The sequence below is a fragment of the Euleptes europaea genome, chromosome 13 (genome assembly GCF_029931775.1).
Source record: "Euleptes europaea isolate rEulEur1 chromosome 13, rEulEur1.hap1, whole genome shotgun sequence".
Lineage (NCBI taxonomy): Eukaryota > Metazoa > Chordata > Lepidosauria > Squamata > Sphaerodactylidae > Euleptes > Euleptes europaea.
The window spans coordinates 31,345,378-31,363,627 of NC_079324.1; the positions used below are offsets into that span (position 1 = coordinate 31,345,378).

Genomic DNA, 18,250 nt, shown 5'->3' on the forward strand with positions numbered 1-18,250 from the left:
CCCCACTGCCATATCAAGTGATTACATGCATGTGTGTGTGAGCCATTGCAGATATAATACCAAAGACAAAACATTTATCACTTAAAAGTCCAACAGATTTCATTGGGGTCAAATCATACATTGCAAGTCATCAAGGGGTTGGTAGAAGAATTCCAGTGACCAAGGTCTGTGGAAAGCATTGTGTTTGGAGTGATGATGGAAGTTATGTCTGTGGTAATATTTTTATGATAGCCTATTCACCTGAGCAAGCCATCAACTGATACAACAATTGTTTAGTGATTCATCTGTATGTCAAATTAATGTGTAAGTGACGCCATCGAAAAAACAAAGAATTTGAGTTGAGGTGATATGAAACGTGGCCCATATACACACATGCAAACCATTGTTTGATATTATAGCTGACAAGTGGTGAACATTCATGTGTGAATCAGGTCTAAGTGTGATTTGACCTTACAAATCTGTGTACTAACATTATTGTCATTCTTGTTGGCCCTAAATTCTAACAGGTGCTACCACTTGTTCGATATTTGTCATGGAAAATACCTTCCTACACATCATCAGAAATTCTATTTTAAAATTATCGTTTTACATTTTCTATACTTCCCCTTCATTCTTGCTAGTGCCCAAGGTGGTGTATAACCACACAACAATTAACAACCATCATTGTTGTAAACATCTAAAAGTATTTCTATAAATATGCAAAGACTAATTTACCATAATATAACAACAACATGTTAAAAATAGTAGCTGTGCATTAAAACTTATAGCTTAAAAGCTCACAAATAAAATGCTTGGTAGAAGAGTACTATTTTAGTTTGATGTCTACAAGTATATAAAGACTTCGGTTGATGGGCATCTCTTGGTAATTTCAGAGAGATGGTGTTATTATCAGCTCAGGGTCACCATAGTGAACTGAGTTTGTATACCGGCTAAGGCACATTTATTTATTCATTGAAGGTGCTTTTAGCCTACTTTTATCTGCCCATTGAGGACAAAGTGGCTTAGAATGTAAAAAACTCATAACAACAGAAGTTACCACATGTTACATTGATCTTAAAGAGCAGAAAACTTCATCCATCAGTCTGTCCATCAATCTAACTGTGTGTTGAGGTAATAATTGAAGGTCTTATTTAATATTTCCTCTATTTGAGAACACCCACTAAAAGGAATAGAGCCTTTTCGGTGGTTGCCTCAATATTATGTGTGTTCATGTTCTTTCCTCCTAAGATTTAGGTGTCCAAGTAAGGCCTTTGGATAAGCAGAAGAAAGGAATCTTAAAGGCAAGGTACTGGAGCTATTGGTTCAGAGTTTATACCAATAGCTTGTGCTACTATACAATTACTACTGTTTCTACCTTATTTTTATATAGATTATATAGTGTGTATTTTTAAATAATCATGTGGGAGCCACTTAGGGCATCTATGAAAATGTGGGATAATTCATACATGCATATATAAAGTGCGTAGATAAACAACACTTTAGCTGTCATTATATTGCTGCTTTTTAAACAGGATTGTCCATATTAAGTAAGTATTGATCCAGGAGAGATTCAATGAATAACTCATAGCTTCTTCATGCATCTCTCATATTTACCAAATATTAAACTGAATCGGATTTCTCAATCAATAGATCTATCTTCGTATCTGTCAAGCTGAATTCAGCTTAAAACTGTAGTTTATATAAACAGGTCAAGGTAGACTAGTTTAAATCCAGTAAAGGAAAGGTTTTAAAAAGTCGCCTTAAAATCAGAAGACATGTACATCTGGTATCAAATACTGCTTTCAGTGCAAATGCTAGCTAACCTCACAGCGTCTCACTGACTGATTCACGTGCGTGTGTTGAAACTGTTAGCGTATTGTCATATGATCTAAGATCTATACATAGCCCAAGTCAACCCAAGTACTGGAAAAATCTGCAAATGATACATTTTAAACATACTAGTCAAATCTCAGTGCACATTACCTCATGGAGATAAGGACTTCAATAACACAAAGCAAGCAAAATCACACATGGAATGGAATGATAGGTTTGGGGAAATCTGTTGCTCCCTCGTGCATCCAAATAAGCTTTGGGGGAGAGGGTGGTGATGAGCCAAAATGAGGGGCACATTTTGTGAATATGCCACCCCCCCACCCCCGAAATGGGTTGTGATTCTTTTCTACCTTTGTAAATTAGAAAATATATTAATTAGGGGAAATTAAGGACTTATAGGTAGGATATATAGATTATTAATTGAAGTAAACTTAGAGCAAGAAATTTATGGAAGAAAAAATCAATATTATATCCTAGCTCTTTCATCCATTTCACCATTACTGGTTTAATCCTTTCTTGCTCTAAGTTTACTTGAATTAATAATCTATATATCCTACCTATCAGTCCTTTATTTCCCCTAATTAATATATTTTAATATATTTTCTAATTTAGATTTCTTTTTATTGAATCCAACTAACTTGTCTTTATTAAATATATCTTTTAGTTTATAATACATAAACCAGTCTTTAATTTTAAGTTCTTCTCTACTTTTTAGAACCCATTCTCCTTCTTTAAAGTCCATAATTTCTCTATAAATATCCATATCTAAATTTAGTTGTGTCTCTCTTTTCATAAATGCTTCTACTGGATTAATCCAACCCGGTGTGTTATTTTCCATAAACCTTTTATATTTTCCCCATATTTGAAATAGACCGAATCTAATAATATGAAAATTAAAATATTTGTTTACCTTATCTTTTTCATACCACAAATATGCATGCCATCTAAAACGTAAGTTAAAACCTTCTATTTCTAATATTTTGGAATTCTCTAACAAAATCCAGGTTTTTAACCACACAAAACAGGATGCTTCATAATACATTCTCAGATCTGGTAACCCCAGACCTCCTGTTTCTTTTAATTCAATTAAATTATTATATGCTATTCTGTGTCTTTCTTTACCCCATAAAAAAATTTAAAATATCTTTTTCCCAAGTTTTAAATATCTGAACCCTCTTTATAATTGGTAAATTTTGAAACAAGAAAAGCATCTTAGGTAATACCATCATTTTAATTACTGAAATTCTACCCCATAATGATAGGGGTATTTCCCCCCCAATTTTTTAAGTCTATAAGAATTTGTTGCCATATCTTAATATAATTGTTTTTGAATAAATTAAGATTGAGGTTACCCATATACCCAAATATTTTATTTTATGTTCAATAGAAAAGCCAGTCTTTTTTTATAAGTCTTACTGCTGCAAAGGAGTCATATTTTTAACCAATAATTTAGTTTTATTTTTATTTATCTTAAATCCTGCCAGTTTACCATAAACCTCCACCGTTTTATTCCAGTTACAAATTTGGTTAATAGGATCAGTCAAAAAGCATACTAAATAATCTGCATAAGCTTTAACTTTAATATGGTTTCTCCCAAATCAAAATTCTATTATATCTGGAGTATATCTAATCTTTTCCAATAAAACTTCCACAACCAAAATAAACAACAACGGTGAAAGAGGGCAACCTTGTCTGGTGCCCTTTTGAATTTCAAATTGTGATGTTAAAATATCATTGATCAACAACCTAGCTGATTGATAAGTGTAAATATTTCCAATAGTTGACTTAAAGTTTTCTCTAAAACCCATATATTCTAATATTTTTTTCATAAATTTCCAATTTACATTATCAAATGCTTTTTCTGCATTTAAAAATATCATTGCTAAAGGAGTAGTGACAGATTCTGCATATTCTAAAAGATCTATTACTATTCTAACATTTTGGCTTATCAATATACCTGGGAGGAATCCAGCTTGATCCTCATGTATAATCTGGTTTAATACTATTTTTAATCTAGTTGCTAAAATAGTTACAAAAAGTTTATAATCGTTATTCAATAATGAGATAGGCCTGTAATTTTTGACCTCAAATAAATCCGAGTTTGGTTTTGGTATTAATACAATATTTGCTTGTTTCCAGGTTTGTGGTATGGATCCATTCTGCAAGCAATTACTCATCACCTTCAGTAAAAATGGAGAAAGTTGTTCTGTAAAAGTTTTGTAATAAAATGCTGTGAATCCATCCGCTCCTGGACATTTATTTAATTTACTTTTACCTATAGCGTTTTTTAATTCCTCCATAGTTATTGTAGAATCCAATAATTCTCTATTCTCTTGCGATATGCCCTCCCAATCAAATTGATTCAAATAAACATCCATTTCCTTCTCTGAAACAAAATTTTGACTATATAAACTTTAATAATAATTTATAAAAGTTTCCATAATTTTTTGTTTATCTGTTGTTATTTTATCCTCTTTCTCAATTTTTAATATTGGCAATTTTTTTTTTTTAAGCTGCCAAGCTAATAATTTACCCGGTTTATTGGCATGTTCAAAAAATCTGTTTGTTAAACAATATTTTTCTCTATTTCTGAAGTTATTAAAAATTCATATTGATATTGTAACTTTTTAAACTTATCTATCTGTTCTTGTTTGAGTGATTTATCTTGTAATTTTCTTAGCTGTCTTTCTCCCAGTTTAATTTCTTCTAATATCCTCCTCTTTTGTTCCTCCCTCTCTGTATACCATCTTGTATTTTGCTGAATCAAAAATCCTCGAAATACTGCTTTACCAGCGTCCCATACTACTTCAACTGAAATTTCCTTATCTACATTCTCTGAAAAATAGTTTTGTATATCTATTTTTAATTTATCTACTATTTTTTATTTTTTAATAATAATTTTTTTTTATTTTTTTAAATAAAAAATCATTTATAGACCATGGTTTATTATCTTAATTCTAATTGAAACATCATTATTATCTGATAATACCTTGGGTAAGATCTCCGGATTTTCAGACATGTTTACAATTCCTTTAGAGAGCCATAACATATCTATTCTTGAATGAGTAAGATGTCTGGATGAAAAAAAAGTATATCCCTTTTTGTTACTGTTTACCAGTCTCCATATATCAAACATTTCCCATTGATCTGTAAGACGATTAAAAATACCAGGTAATTTACCCTCACAATTCCCCCCCTTTTTTTTGCAGATCTGTCCAACTTAGATTCCATCACTCCATTAAAATCTCCCATCAAAATCATTTTTTCTTTAGCATATTCAGCTAATATTGATGCCAAGTTATCATAAAATATTTTTTGGTTTGTATTAGGTGTATAAATACCCACTAACAATATCTTTTGAAACCCACTTACAATTTCTATCAACAGGATCCTCCCATCATTATCTTTGTATATAATCTTATGTTCTAATATCAAAGGAACATACATAGCAATTCCATTATTTTTTTTTCTTTTCATTACATGAGGTAAAAAGTTTACCCAATTTTGATTGTTCCAGTCTTATAATGTCCTTTGGTAAAATATGAGTTTCCTGTAAACAAAAGATGTTAGCCTTAGATTTTTGTAGGTGGTAAAATACCTTCTTCCTTTTGTTGGGAGAATTCAAACCATTAACATTCCATGATAATACTTGTAACATATTAACGTTCAACTAATCCCATACCATTAACCCTTGTTTAACCCCCCTCCCGCCCCCCATTACTGCTTTTAATATCATTTTTAATAGTTCAGCCTTCGTCTGTCTGTGAGTCCTCCTCAGTTGTTTCTGGTAAGTTTAGCCCTCCACTTGCTTCTGCCGCCTTGTATTCTTCAGGAGTATCTTTGGATGGACGACGTGTTGGTTTAGGAAGATCTCTATCATATCTTCTCAAGAATTGTTCAGCCTCATTGGTATCTAGGATCTTAAATCGTTTGGCCTTGAAGAGAAAAGATATGCCTTGTGGAAATTTACATCTATGTTGAATCCCACTGAATCTCAGCCGTTCCACAATTTCTGAAAAATCCTTTCTTTTCCTAAGTAGTCTTCCAGGGATTTCTTTCATTAACCTCACCAGTGTACCTTCTATTGTGAGTGGATTTGAGTAATGTTTATTCAGGATCAGATCCCGGTAGCTTCTGGAAAAAAGTTGGATTAAACAGTCCCTTGGGACATTATTATTTGTTGCATAAGCCGAGTTGATCCTGTAAGCTGTTATAATCATTCCTTCCACAATTGTTTCATCTTCCTGGAGAAAATCAGCCAGAAATACTTTTAAAAAGTTCTTTAAATCTTTCCCTTCTGATTTCTCTTTGAGGCCGCATATACGAATGCAATTTTCCTTTATTTTTAATTCTAACATCGCAGTGTAGTCATCACATTTTTCCTCTCTCTCTTGGCTTGCTTCCGTTGACATTTCCAAAGCATCAACCCTTTTTCTGGTGTCTTTGTTATCCTGTGAATGTTTCTGGAGTTTGACCTCCATCTTGTCCTGTCGGACTGTCAAAGCTGAAATACTATATTTCAAGGCAGAGATGGCGGCGGTATTTTGTCCAATAGTCACTGTATTTTGTCCAATAGCCACTGTATTTTGAGTCAGTTCTTGCTTTACTGCTGTCACTTCCTGAAGTGTTTTGGTCATCAATTCGTGTAAAGAGTTCAGGGTGACCTCAGGTTTTTGTTTAAGAGTCATCTTTGCAGCCACAGATGTCCCTGTCAGAACTGGTGAAGAGGTTAATTGGGCAATTATGTTAGATACAGATGCTCTTCTCTGGAGTGGCAAAGTTTGCTGAATCTGGAGCTGTTTAGGATCTTTAATGAGTCCTTTCGGGTCTTAAAAACAAATGTATGCACGTACAGGCAGAATGTACTTGTGTTTGCCATAACACATGAGTAGGGTTAGTGAAGGCAATGAGAAGACTTTGTTTGCTATCAGTGATATCTTGATGTGGCCAAAGCTGATTGGCTACCTGGATATCAATAATTTTCACTATGTGACACCTTATTAGCTGGGACCATGCAGTGAAGTGCATAATAAAACAATAATAAAAAGTGTTGAAGTAGCAGCAAAGGGAAAATGGTTGCCAAATGACACCAAATAGTCACCAAATCACAGAACACAGGGATATTTTCATAATTTTTTGCCACCTACAAAATGGCAACTTTCACTTCAAAAAGCAGACCTCATGAAAATATGGCACAGCCTGAATTTCTAAGCTAGAAATATGAATCTATGTTTCCAGAAAGCAAACTGAATTTACTTGTGTATGTGCATGTAAGTGCAAAAGGAGTACTCACAAGCTGCAACCTTACCTGCCAAATTTCATCCTGGTATAATTTTTTACAGCCAAATTATAAACCTCTGGAAAACAGATTTTATAACCAAGATCCCAATGGACTCTCTTTAATGTCTGGAATTATAAAACTAGCCCTTTCAAAAGACAAGTGTCATGGCCAAATGGAGAAATTACTATGCTTTCCTTCCACCCACTACATTTCAATTTTAATTTTATGAATATTGCAAATTATATAACACACACATTATAACCTCTAACGGGGCTCATTTATAAGAGCAGTGTCCATCAATTATAAATTTTCCATGACATTAATAAAATGGCAAGAAGAACTAATTATGATGACTTCTGAGACGAAAGATGCCTTGGACTAATCATTAACGAGGTCGAAACGATACTTTTAAAAAACGCAGCAAGTTCTAATTATGAGTGAAATGAGATTATGAAAACGATCACAGAAAAGACATTAACCTGATGAGTTCCACAGTCTCCGAGTACATGGTGTACGGAGATTTCGCCTCTAATGGATCGCGCTCCATAGCATTCCCACACTCAATGAAGGAAAGGGCAGCATCAGCATAATTCACGGCTTTGCCAAACTTTTCCAGCTGAAAAGAGAAAGAAGACACATCTTCAACGGATGCTCCAGCTTTTGTTTAAAAACAAGCTTAAAATTATCATCAACACAAGGGCACACTGAAGTGGGACCCTGTCTTTGCCAAACTCTGCTCTTGCTACTGTTGATATGGATGTGCGTCTTTCTGAGCATATGCCCCCTCCCTGTGCAGCTTACTGTGGGAAGATTTTTGAACACACACATGAAGTTGCCTTATACTGAATCAGACCCTTGGTCCATCAAAGTCAGGATTGTCTACTCAGACCGGCAGTGGCTCTCCAGGGTCTCAGGCAGAGGTCTTCCGCATCACCTACTTGCCTAGTCCCTTTAACTGGAGATGCTGGGGATTGAACCTGGGGCCTTCTGCATGCCAAGCAGATGCTCTACCACTGAGCCACGGCCCTCTCCAAAAGGAGAGGGGAGATGTGAAGAGCTGTCTGCTGCATTCCGGAATGCAGGATAAAAATGTCTTTGGGCTCTGTTGACAAGCCTGATTTTTCCTATATTGAACCCTCATGTTGCACCCCCCCTTTGGAACTAGGTAGGAACTAAGGTTGCCAGGTCTTCCCTGGGGACAGGCGGGGGATGGGGGTAGGGTTGCCAGATCCAGATTGGGAAACTCTTGGAGATTTGGAGATGGAACCTGGGGAGGACAGGGACCTCAGCTCCAAAAATTCTATGCCTCTCATTCTCTCCCGGAGGATTTGACATAGCCCCAACTCAGAATTATCCAAATCCTATCTAAGATTAATCATGGTGTGAAAGGGTGGCAGAGGACCAGCCAGCCCCCTCAGCATTTAGGGCCACGGGCCTATTGTTCAGTTTTCTACACAGGCATGGCTGACGTAGCCATAGGGTTGCCAGGTCTCCCCTGGACATTGACATGGGATGGAGGGAGTGGGTGGGTTGGGCTGCCAGGTTGGGAAACTCCTGGAGATTTGGGGATGCAGCCTGGAGAGGACAGGGATCTCAGCAGGATATAATGCCATAGAGTCAACCCTCCAAAACATCCACTTTCTCCAGGGGAACTGATCTCTGTAGTCTGGAGATGCGCTGTAATTCCAGGGGATCCCTAGGTCCTACCTGGAGTCTGGCATCTCTAGAAGGGACAGTAGCTGGGCCAAGACCTCCTTTGCTAAATGAGCTGCAGTGATTTTTAGCAGATGGACAATAGCAAAATGCAGCCAAATCCAGAAAAGCAATAGAGTGGTTGAGGAGGGCCTTTGGCAAGTGTAAGGGCAGGGATGGGGTAAAGAACAGGGTCAAGTAAAGGATAGCCCTTCTAACAAACGATATATGGGAGGTTTGCTATGGCCATACAAAGCGGCCAACAAGTTGCTGTTAAGCAGTGCCTGTCTTGGAATTCCAGTAAGAGCACAGGGGATGTCAAATGACATGCGACAGGAAAGAGCTGCCTGCAGGCACCAACAGGATGTGTGATGCCTTTTTGCATTAATGCTGCATGAGAAACAGCCTGAATTCTGCCAGGCCCAGACAAAGGTAACAAGATGGAAGGCTCGTCGACATGCCAAGTGAATTAGGCGGCGTGGGTGCGGCAGCGCTGAGGGGGAGCGCGAGGAGGCTGTCATGAGCCTGGGCCTGTAAACATTTGCTCGCAGAGAGCAGGCAGCAGGCCGGCGCCCACTTAACACGGATGTGCCATTAAAGGTCAGTCAGCCACAGGATGTGTTGGCAGCCTGCTTCTGCGAGCCTTCTCAACCTATGGAGTCAGCTGTCAGCAAGAAGCTCGGACCACCTCCTTCAAGCAGGCACATCAACAAGAATGAATGTTCAGTGACAAGCAAAATCCAGATCTGGAGCAGGAGCATGAGGTCCACAGTGGATCAAGGGAGGGTGGAAAGACCCAGCCACACCCATGCCTGCTAGGCTGAATAAGAGGACACCATTTGGTTTGGCTTGTCGCTCTCCTGCCCCCACTGTGTGCTTCCCTGCTGCTGCTCAGCTGGCTGACAGGGGGATAAAATGACTGGAAATGGGGGGGGGGTGATCATCAGCATCCTAACGTGCTGATGTCACTTCCTGTGTGCCTGGAAGTGACATCAGCATCTTGCCATGGGTCATTTACAGAACAATGCCAAGGCTTTGAATTGTGCTTGGAAATAAATGGGAAGCCTGTGACCCCCCCCCCCCACCGCAAGATGTTCACAAATGTTTTTCCAAAAATCCCTGGAAATCTTAATCCAACAGTGGTTTCTTTTCTACTATCTTAAATCTCTCTGCATCCTGCCTTGCTGTCTTTCCTCCTTGACCCATATCTTTCTTGGAAGAGATATCTTCCTTTTTACTATGTTTAAAATGGCATTTAGAATTCTGTCGGCACTAAATACTAACATGAGTTTGGTTTGGGTTTCTGCCATATGAAAGTCTGTCAGCCAGCAACTACTGTGAAGGGTCAAGTCTTTTCCTGGGTTTGATCTCTTTTTCAGGTTCTGCCAACATATTCTATCATGGGCTAAAACTAAAAACCCCAATAGGGCTATGTACAAAAAAAGAGCACACTCAACTTTTCGTGTCTCCTACTGAAATCTGTGAATCCATGTCAGCAGGTAGCAAAGTAAACTGGATTGTTAGGAGAGGAATAAACCTGCACTGCACAGTTCTAGGGACCCTTTAATGTTTGGATCCTGTCTCCACCTAGGCCTCCCATTTACACGACAGGGGTGGGGAATTACTCACGCTTAGCTCCAGTTTCATGCCACTGAGGAACTGAGGAGTGAAAGAAAAAATTGTCTCCACATAGTGATACTCAAGGAATTTCCCCTATGGTAACGACCACAGAGACTAAGGGAGGCAGCCTAGAGCATCACTTGGAAGTGACATCACATCTTCCCAAACTCTGCCCTCCCCAGCCCCCCCCCCCCTTCCAAAATCTCCCAGCATTTGCCAAGGTAGTTTTGGGGACCCTGTCTATCAGAATAATAAATTGGTTTATAGATAAATCCAACTTAGAACCTTCTGATAGTTACTACTTATTCAAAAGACGTGCCTGAGAACCACCTGCATTGCTGCAGATCTTCTGCAAACATTGTCAATGAATTACAAGAATAAAGGGCACAATTTAATAAGGCACACAGATTAGAAGTTGTCCTCTCTGGTTTATCATGATATCTTTCAAGATGCAGTATAGTGCTAAGCTATCGCCATGCCATTAAAAAAATGCAACTTCGACACTTACCAGGGCATCTGCTTTGTGCTTTAACTTCTTGGCCTCTTGCATGTAGTAATCTGCATTGTGGAGCCTAACCAAACAACAACAGTAAGAACAGCAATCAGCTGACAAGATTTCATTTTCTGTATTGGCCAAAGCCAAATAGTCCTTATCATGGTTTATTACTGTACCTTGGTTAAGATCACACAGTAAAACCATGGCTTAGTTTGTGGAGGGTATGGTTAGGGAGACACCAGTGAGACCTCAAGACATCAGAGAGACTCTGGGAAGATTGCGTAACAACAATTCACTCAGTGCAAGATGTAATGCCTAACCACGGTTTAACTTCAAACCATGATTTTCCTTTCTGGTTTGTAGTTAACCCTTAACTACTATTTAGGTATGTAATTCCAGATGTTAATGCTGAGTCATGGCTAAGGAAAACAAGCCATGGGACTCCGCATGATGCCTGCAGAGGGCCAGGTGTTGTCAAATAGCTGATAAAAAGCGCTGACTGGTTTCCAGGACAAACTGGCCCCATTTATTTTTGTTTCCCTTCTGTCTTATCAGTGCAAAGCTGCAGGATGCAAAGCTGTGATTGATGAGCTGGCTGCAAAATGGCTAACAGTGGAAACCAGAAGCCCAAAGGGGCCTATTAAACTTTGCTGAACAGAAGGAAAAGAGAGACCATTCAGAGGGATTAACCATAACAAGCTTCCATTAGAAAAGCTAAAATACAAAATTATATATATGTATGTTTTCTGCGGGGGAGAAAGAATTAGTCAGCATTATCCACAAAAGAAGCTTACTTAATCATAAATGATGCAAAACCTTGCTTCCAATAGGAAAAGAAAAGCCCCCAATTGTCCGAGATGATGGTCAGCCTGGAATCATACATACTTGGGTGGTCACTGCTCTGTGGCAAAGTGAATGTTTTGCATTGCATAGGGTCTGTGCTACAGTCCTTGACACCACCAGCAGAAAAGCTGAGAAAGACATCTACTGGGGGAGAGAATTGTCTCCAGTCTGCGTAGATAATACCGCACAAGTCAGATCAATGGGAATGGGACCCACACTTCATGTGGCAGACATAACTGCTGGGGGTGGAAAGTGCTGTCAAGTTGCCGCTGAATTATTGAAATAAGCATACAGTCTTTAAATACCTGCATACATGTTCCTGGGAACACAAACTGTACATGGGTGTCTAAAGATGTGTATCTGTCACAAATGATACACAGGCATCCGGTGACTGACTCACTATAAAACAGTGTCAGATTACCACTGAAATGAACAAGAACTTGTCTGTGACATTATTCAAACTAACAGCAGAGCTACACCAGCGGTGGCTGCTATTTGGCCAGGAGAGAAAGTAACAGAGTTAGCCTGCCTCATGCATATGAGTCTGGAGTCATGCGCCCTTCCTCTCCAATCTCTGAGTGGGAAATTGCTCCATCTTTCCCCAATCTCTCTCCTAACATCCATTAATGAACTGCCAGCTCTTGATTTTCTGAAAAATTTCCCTTCCACCCACCCAATTACTAGAAATTGTGAGAACATAACAGAAGTTGATGGGCAGTTAGTTTGGGACAGACAAAAGGAAGTCCATTTTCACATGGTGTATTATTACAGGATCCTCTGCCCCAAGATTTAGTGAGGGCTGCTATATCTTCAATAGGAGATAAAATTCACAGAGAATAAGTCTATAGATGTCTACTAGCCATGATGGCTAGACAGAACCCCACGTTCAGAAGCAGTATACCACTGAATAGCAATTGCTAGGAAGCATCAAGAGGGGAAAGCTTCTGTACCTATTTGTGGACATTCCAGGTCATCTGAGTGGCCATTGTGGGCACAGGATACTGGAGTAGATGGACGTCTGATCTGATACTCAGGGCTATCCTTATATTCTGCCAGCGTGGTGTAGGGTTAAAAGCAGTGGTTTGGAGTGATGGACTCTGATCTGGAGAACTGGGTTTGATTCCCCACTCCTCCACATGAGCGGTGGAGGCTAATCTGGTGAAGTGGATTTGTTTCCCCGCTCCAACACATGAAGCCAGCTGGGTGACCTTGGACTAGTCACCCTCTCTCAGCCCCACCTACCTCACAGGGTATCTGTTGTGAGGAGGGGAAGGGAAGGTGATTGTAAGTTGGTTTGATTCTCCATTAAGTGGCAGAGAAAATCGGCATATAAAAAAACCCAAATGCACTCTTTAATTGACACCATGTGGCAAAACCTTCCCCACCGTCCCTTGGAGCATTTGCATGCTTCTATAATCGAATGTAGACCTTATTTGACGACAGGGCCCTAGCAGTGTCAAGCCTGAGCCAGAGATGATTGCATGGCTTTGCTCTCACCACCTACATGTCATCGAATGTGATCTTAGGTCTCCTCGGCTCAGGATCCCCATTGGCGAAGGCAGGTGCTGCAGACCAGATATCATTGTCTAGATGGCTGGAGTCAAGCAGAGTGTTTGCGGGCCTGCTGCGGGGGTCGTCCTCCTGTGGGAAAGCAATTTTAATTAGCGGCTTCGCCTTGCTTGCTAATAATACCTTCGTATGTCATAGAATACGAGTTGGCGCACCTCAGGAATTAAAATCCAGGCACATATTTTGCATCTCGCAGGCTTCATGTCATAAGTCAAGCTCAGCAGATTAATTAAGCGCTGCAGCTACAGATTGCTCACACGCACGGCATCATTAACACCCCCTTCCAAAGGGGTGTAATGTCAGCATGGGTGCCTTGTAGCATCGCTTGCTTATTAAAACGGAAGAAGACGGAACAGCGAGGCAAAACTTTGCAATCTCCGATGATTAGTGGTGAAGCTGGATATAAACGGTGGGACCGCCACTGAAAATAATTCAACACCCCCTCTTTTAAATCGCATCAGTTATATCACATATTAATTCTATTAAAGTGTTGCATGAAAGAGATAGGTAGATCAAATAGAGGTGTAGTTACACACACACAGAGGGATCCGGGGGGGGGGGAGTGACTTTTTTTTCCATTCTGCAAATCATTGCACAACTTGTGTGACCCACCAAATTGGGTTGCCAACAGTCCTGGAGAAAGAATCATAGAATCACAGAGTTGGAAGGGACCACCAGGGTCATCTAGTCCAACCCCCTGCACAATGCAGGAAATTCCAAACTACCTCTCCTCCCCACACACCCAGTGACCCCTACTCCATGCCCAGAAGATGGCCAAGATGCCCTCCCTCTCATGATCTGCCTAAGGTCACAGAATCAGCATTGCTGATAGATGGCCATCTAGCCTCTGCTTAAAAACATCCAGGGAAGGAGAGCTCACCACCTCCCGAGGAAGCCTGTTCCACTGAGGAACCGATCTGTTAGAAAATTCTTCCTAATGCCTAGGCATAAAATGTCAGTCTTTTTAAAAGAGGTGTGTGTGTGTGTGTGTAAAGTGCCGTCAAGTCACACCTGATTTATGGCGACCCAGTGGGGTTTTCAAGGCAAGAGACTAACAGAGGTGGTTTGCCAGTGTCTTTCTCTGCATAGCAACCCTGGTATTCCTTGGTGATCTCCCATCCAAATACTAACTAGGGCTGCCCCTGCTTAGCTTCTGAGATCTGACGAGATCAGGCTAGCCTGGACCATCCAGGTCAGGGCAATAGAGGCTTAATGTGTGGGAAAGGGCAGTTGAAGCTTTTCACGACACAGAGGTAAATAACATCCCATTAAACCTCTATTAAAGGGACAGGAGTTTTTTTCTCTAGGCTTGTCCGTAACTCTGTCCCAAGCCTAATATAGCCCATCAAATTTCTTGTTTTGTTATGTACTTGTGATTGACTCAATAGTTGAGCACCTGCTTTGAAGGTAGATTATCCCAGGGAAGGGCTGTGGTTTAGTGGTAGAGCATCTGCCCCAGGTTCAAACCCCATCAACTCCAGCTAAAAGGATCAGGTAGTAGGTGATGTAAAAGACCTCCACCTGAGATCTGATTCAGTATACTGATTCAGTATAAGTATGTTCACGTGATTTAATCCCCAGCATATATAGTGTAAAGAATCATGGATAGCAGGGGTCATGGATGGCTGACTGAGATGCCTGAGAGCTGCTCCCAGTCAGAGCTGGCAATGTGGAGCTAGGCTGCAAAACCAGATCTGTCAGTTTCTCATTTGTTATTTACAGATAGGTTTGGATAAGGGTCTTCAGTTGGAGCAAGCAGAAACATTGTTCCCTTGAGTCCACGATACATCTTTTGCCAGAAGGGCAGAGAGATCATTTGATTGCTGCCTCTGAGAAATGTTATGGATTATCTGGAGCCAGGATACTAGCTAGACAAGTATGATAGAGGGCTATTTTTGATCGTTTTCTTTCTTTGATTGCAATTCTGTTCTTAGTGTTTTATTAATAAACCTAACTCCTTCTTACAGTGAACTAGAGTGTTTTGATCTTGGGGGGGGGGGATTCTACCTAAGCCTGTCTCACCCTGTATTATTTTCCTGGTTTTCTTAGTTACATTATTTAAGAAGTGCAGGCAAACCCCTTAGGGAAGCTGAAAATCAGTGTCTGGCAGAAGGGTTCCTTGGCATCCCACTTGGATCTTTCCCCACATGAGAATCCTGTTGCTCTACAGACGGAATGAGATATTGATCTGTGCGTATTGTGGGGTGGTTTTAGGCCCAGTGGTAAAGCTGAGGTATCTTGACACCCTGGGGTACCTGGGTAAGGAGAGGAATATGAACTGTCTGAAGGACTCCAAGGAAGGACGTCACTAGTGTGTTGTCAAGAACTTGGCATGGCACATGGACTGTGTTCAGCAGGGTGGATCACCATTCGTGCAGTACCAAGACATGATACTTTAATCACCACCCAGCAGTTTCTTATGCCAGAATTTGCTCTCTGTTTCCTTTTAATAACTTTCTGGGTTACTTACACAGATTCCCTTTGGGTTAGAAGAGGACTTGTTCTCGTTTTTCCTGTGTTTCGAGCAGCTGTTGGCCTGCAAGGGGTTTGCCGGGTTGTTTTCTTGGCTGAAGGAGCCGCTGTCGTTCCGTCTGGGCACCGTCTCATCTAGCAAAGGAGATAACGGCGGGGGGAGCAGCTTCTCTTCTCTCTTCTTAGTCACCTTTTTAACTGAGTTGTTGCTGCCAAGAAGTAAAAAAAAGGAGCATTTGTTATAGCCAGGACTCATCTGACATAGACATGTGCAAAGATGAACCTCCTGATAAGTCATAGGTGACCTGCATCTGCTGTGTCAGGAGGACTGTGGGTTTTAATTTTTACGTTTGTAGCATGAGTCAGCAAATGCAAAGTCCCTGCCCTTAGGCACCACTACACTGCCCATGTGTGTGTTCTTTATAATTGAGCCACCCCAAATGAAAGCTCTGAAACTGACTGCAAATGCTATAAAATGCAAAAGATAGCAATCACTCTGAAGAGATAGGCATACTTAGTGCCAATCTTGAAGCCCTTCAGTGATGGCCAAACTCCCATTGACTTGCCTTTGCAAGTGCCTGAAAAATTCCTTGAGGCATTTCAAGCAAACCAACAAGTGGATTAAAACAACGTGCGCCAAGCCTCTGTGCTTTCTTAAGCACTAAAAACCCTCCTCTGTCTGAAGGAAAATGAAATACCAGTGGCGAGAAGAGCTTGGTAGATGCTGGAAAGAACATTTTCCATTAGGAGAGTCCTGTGAAAGCTTCTTCTGTGTCTCCCAAGCCTTTTCTGCCTCTGCTGACCCCTCCTGCTTCACATGGGTAAGAGGTTTTCTCTTGCAAAAGTGGGGGGGGGGGAAGGCAGGTAGGTCTGGTGTGTGGCTGATGCTGCAGCAAAACATATTGTGAGCTTGGCCAGAATTTAAAAGGCTCCACTGAGCTGAAGCTTTGTGAAGTTGGGGGACTATATATTCTGAACTCCACCAGATGGAACTTTATCATTTATTAAAATAATTATAGTTCACTTTCCCTTGTTCGTTCGTTCGTTCATTCACTCACTCACTCACTCATTCATTCATTCATTTTACTTTAATGATACTGTTCCTCTGGCCAATTTGTTTATTTTATATCCCCTTGTGGCTCAAGGACGGCTTAAAATTCCAAGATTAAAACCATCAGTAAAACCCTGTGGACCCTCTCATCCCCGAGATAATTCCTGAATCTTAAAGACTGTTAAAAGCGTCCACAAATAAAATAGTCTTACCGTGCACCCAAGAAGATGTGAGGAGAAGATGTGCACCCAAAGTGACTCTAGGAAGAAAACATCTCTTCTACCAGCTTCTACAGCAACAGAGCTGTTCCCTTGGGAGAGCTGCCCTCATGTAACTTAGCCCTTTTATTCATGGGTGTGTCCCTCACAGTCACACCTCCAATGACTTTGAGTCTTTGTTTTGATTATGCATGTGGTTTCTGACCATCAGAGGTCACCTCGCTTTCCCCATGTATTTCCCCACGTTTTGTCCGTGTTTTTAAAATTCAAGATAAAACAGGTCTCTGGAAACGTAGGCAAAATGTGGGGAAACGCAGGAGGAGAGTGGTCGGAAACGGCATGCATAATCAAGACAAAGACCCAAAGTCATTGGAGGGGTGATTATGAGGGAAACAGCCATGCATAAAAGGTCTTAGTGGTAAGGCTGGTGTCGTGTGTCCTCGGAAATCATACTTTTCCTCTCTAAAAAAAACGACAGCCTTTGCTGCCCGCCCCCCAAAAAGGCAAATAGATCCACTTATCTCCTTAACATGTTAATTTGGCCATGGATTTAATATATATATATATTTTAGTTACTGTCCCAGTCCAGTCAATGAAGATTACTTGAATTTTAATCTTTCCTTAGACAACTAATATTGCATTCTACAGCCATTTACTTTCCATGATTATTGACTCAAATTTTCAATAGCAAATTAAGTCAACAAGAATTTATGTCTCCCTCTTAGTCAATTTAAGTCAGTGTCAGACATTTATGGATTTACAATACCTCAAAGCAACAAATCAAAGAGAAACAAGCAAAGCAAAACGGCTTGATTTCTCGATCGGGGGAAATTCAATAGCCTCACCTGGTGGTACGTTGCATCACTCCACCAGTTTTAATGATAATGACGTCCATTTCAGTTACTGCCTAATAATAGCCATTATCAAATAAAAACCATTGCTGTCAAACGGATGTTTTATTACCATTCTTACTAATATGACATATCTGTCTGTCTTTAAGTGAAATTTTAAATGAAGATCTGTAACATTTTATCGTATTAGAGAACTTGGGGAAAAAATTAAAAATTGCAGCATTATAACAAATACACATAGATGAACACCATCCTGAAACACAATTACAAATATGACCAACACTGTCCATTTCTCAATACATATATCCAGTGTTGCCAAAATTATTTCTAACATAGTATGTCAAT

The 18,250-nt window shown here is 40.1% G+C and overlaps 1 protein-coding gene across 2 annotated transcripts in view; it reads right to left on the reverse strand.

Moving 5' to 3' along the window:
- The window catches only part of AFF2 (ALF transcription elongation factor 2), a 472,104-nt gene that overhangs the window by 15,634 nt on the left and 438,220 nt on the right, over positions 1–18,250 (reverse strand). For both annotated transcript variants that reach the window (XM_056859368.1, XM_056859367.1), the window contains exons 13-16: positions 15,784–15,994; positions 13,249–13,385; positions 10,914–10,977; positions 7,573–7,709 (exon numbers count right to left, since the gene is read on the reverse strand). In XM_056859368.1, coding sequence (XP_056715346.1) covers positions 7,573–7,709; positions 10,914–10,977; positions 13,249–13,385; positions 15,784–15,994 — 549 coding nt within the window. The remainder of the gene's footprint in view (positions 1–7,572; positions 7,710–10,913; positions 10,978–13,248; positions 13,386–15,783; positions 15,995–18,250) is intronic.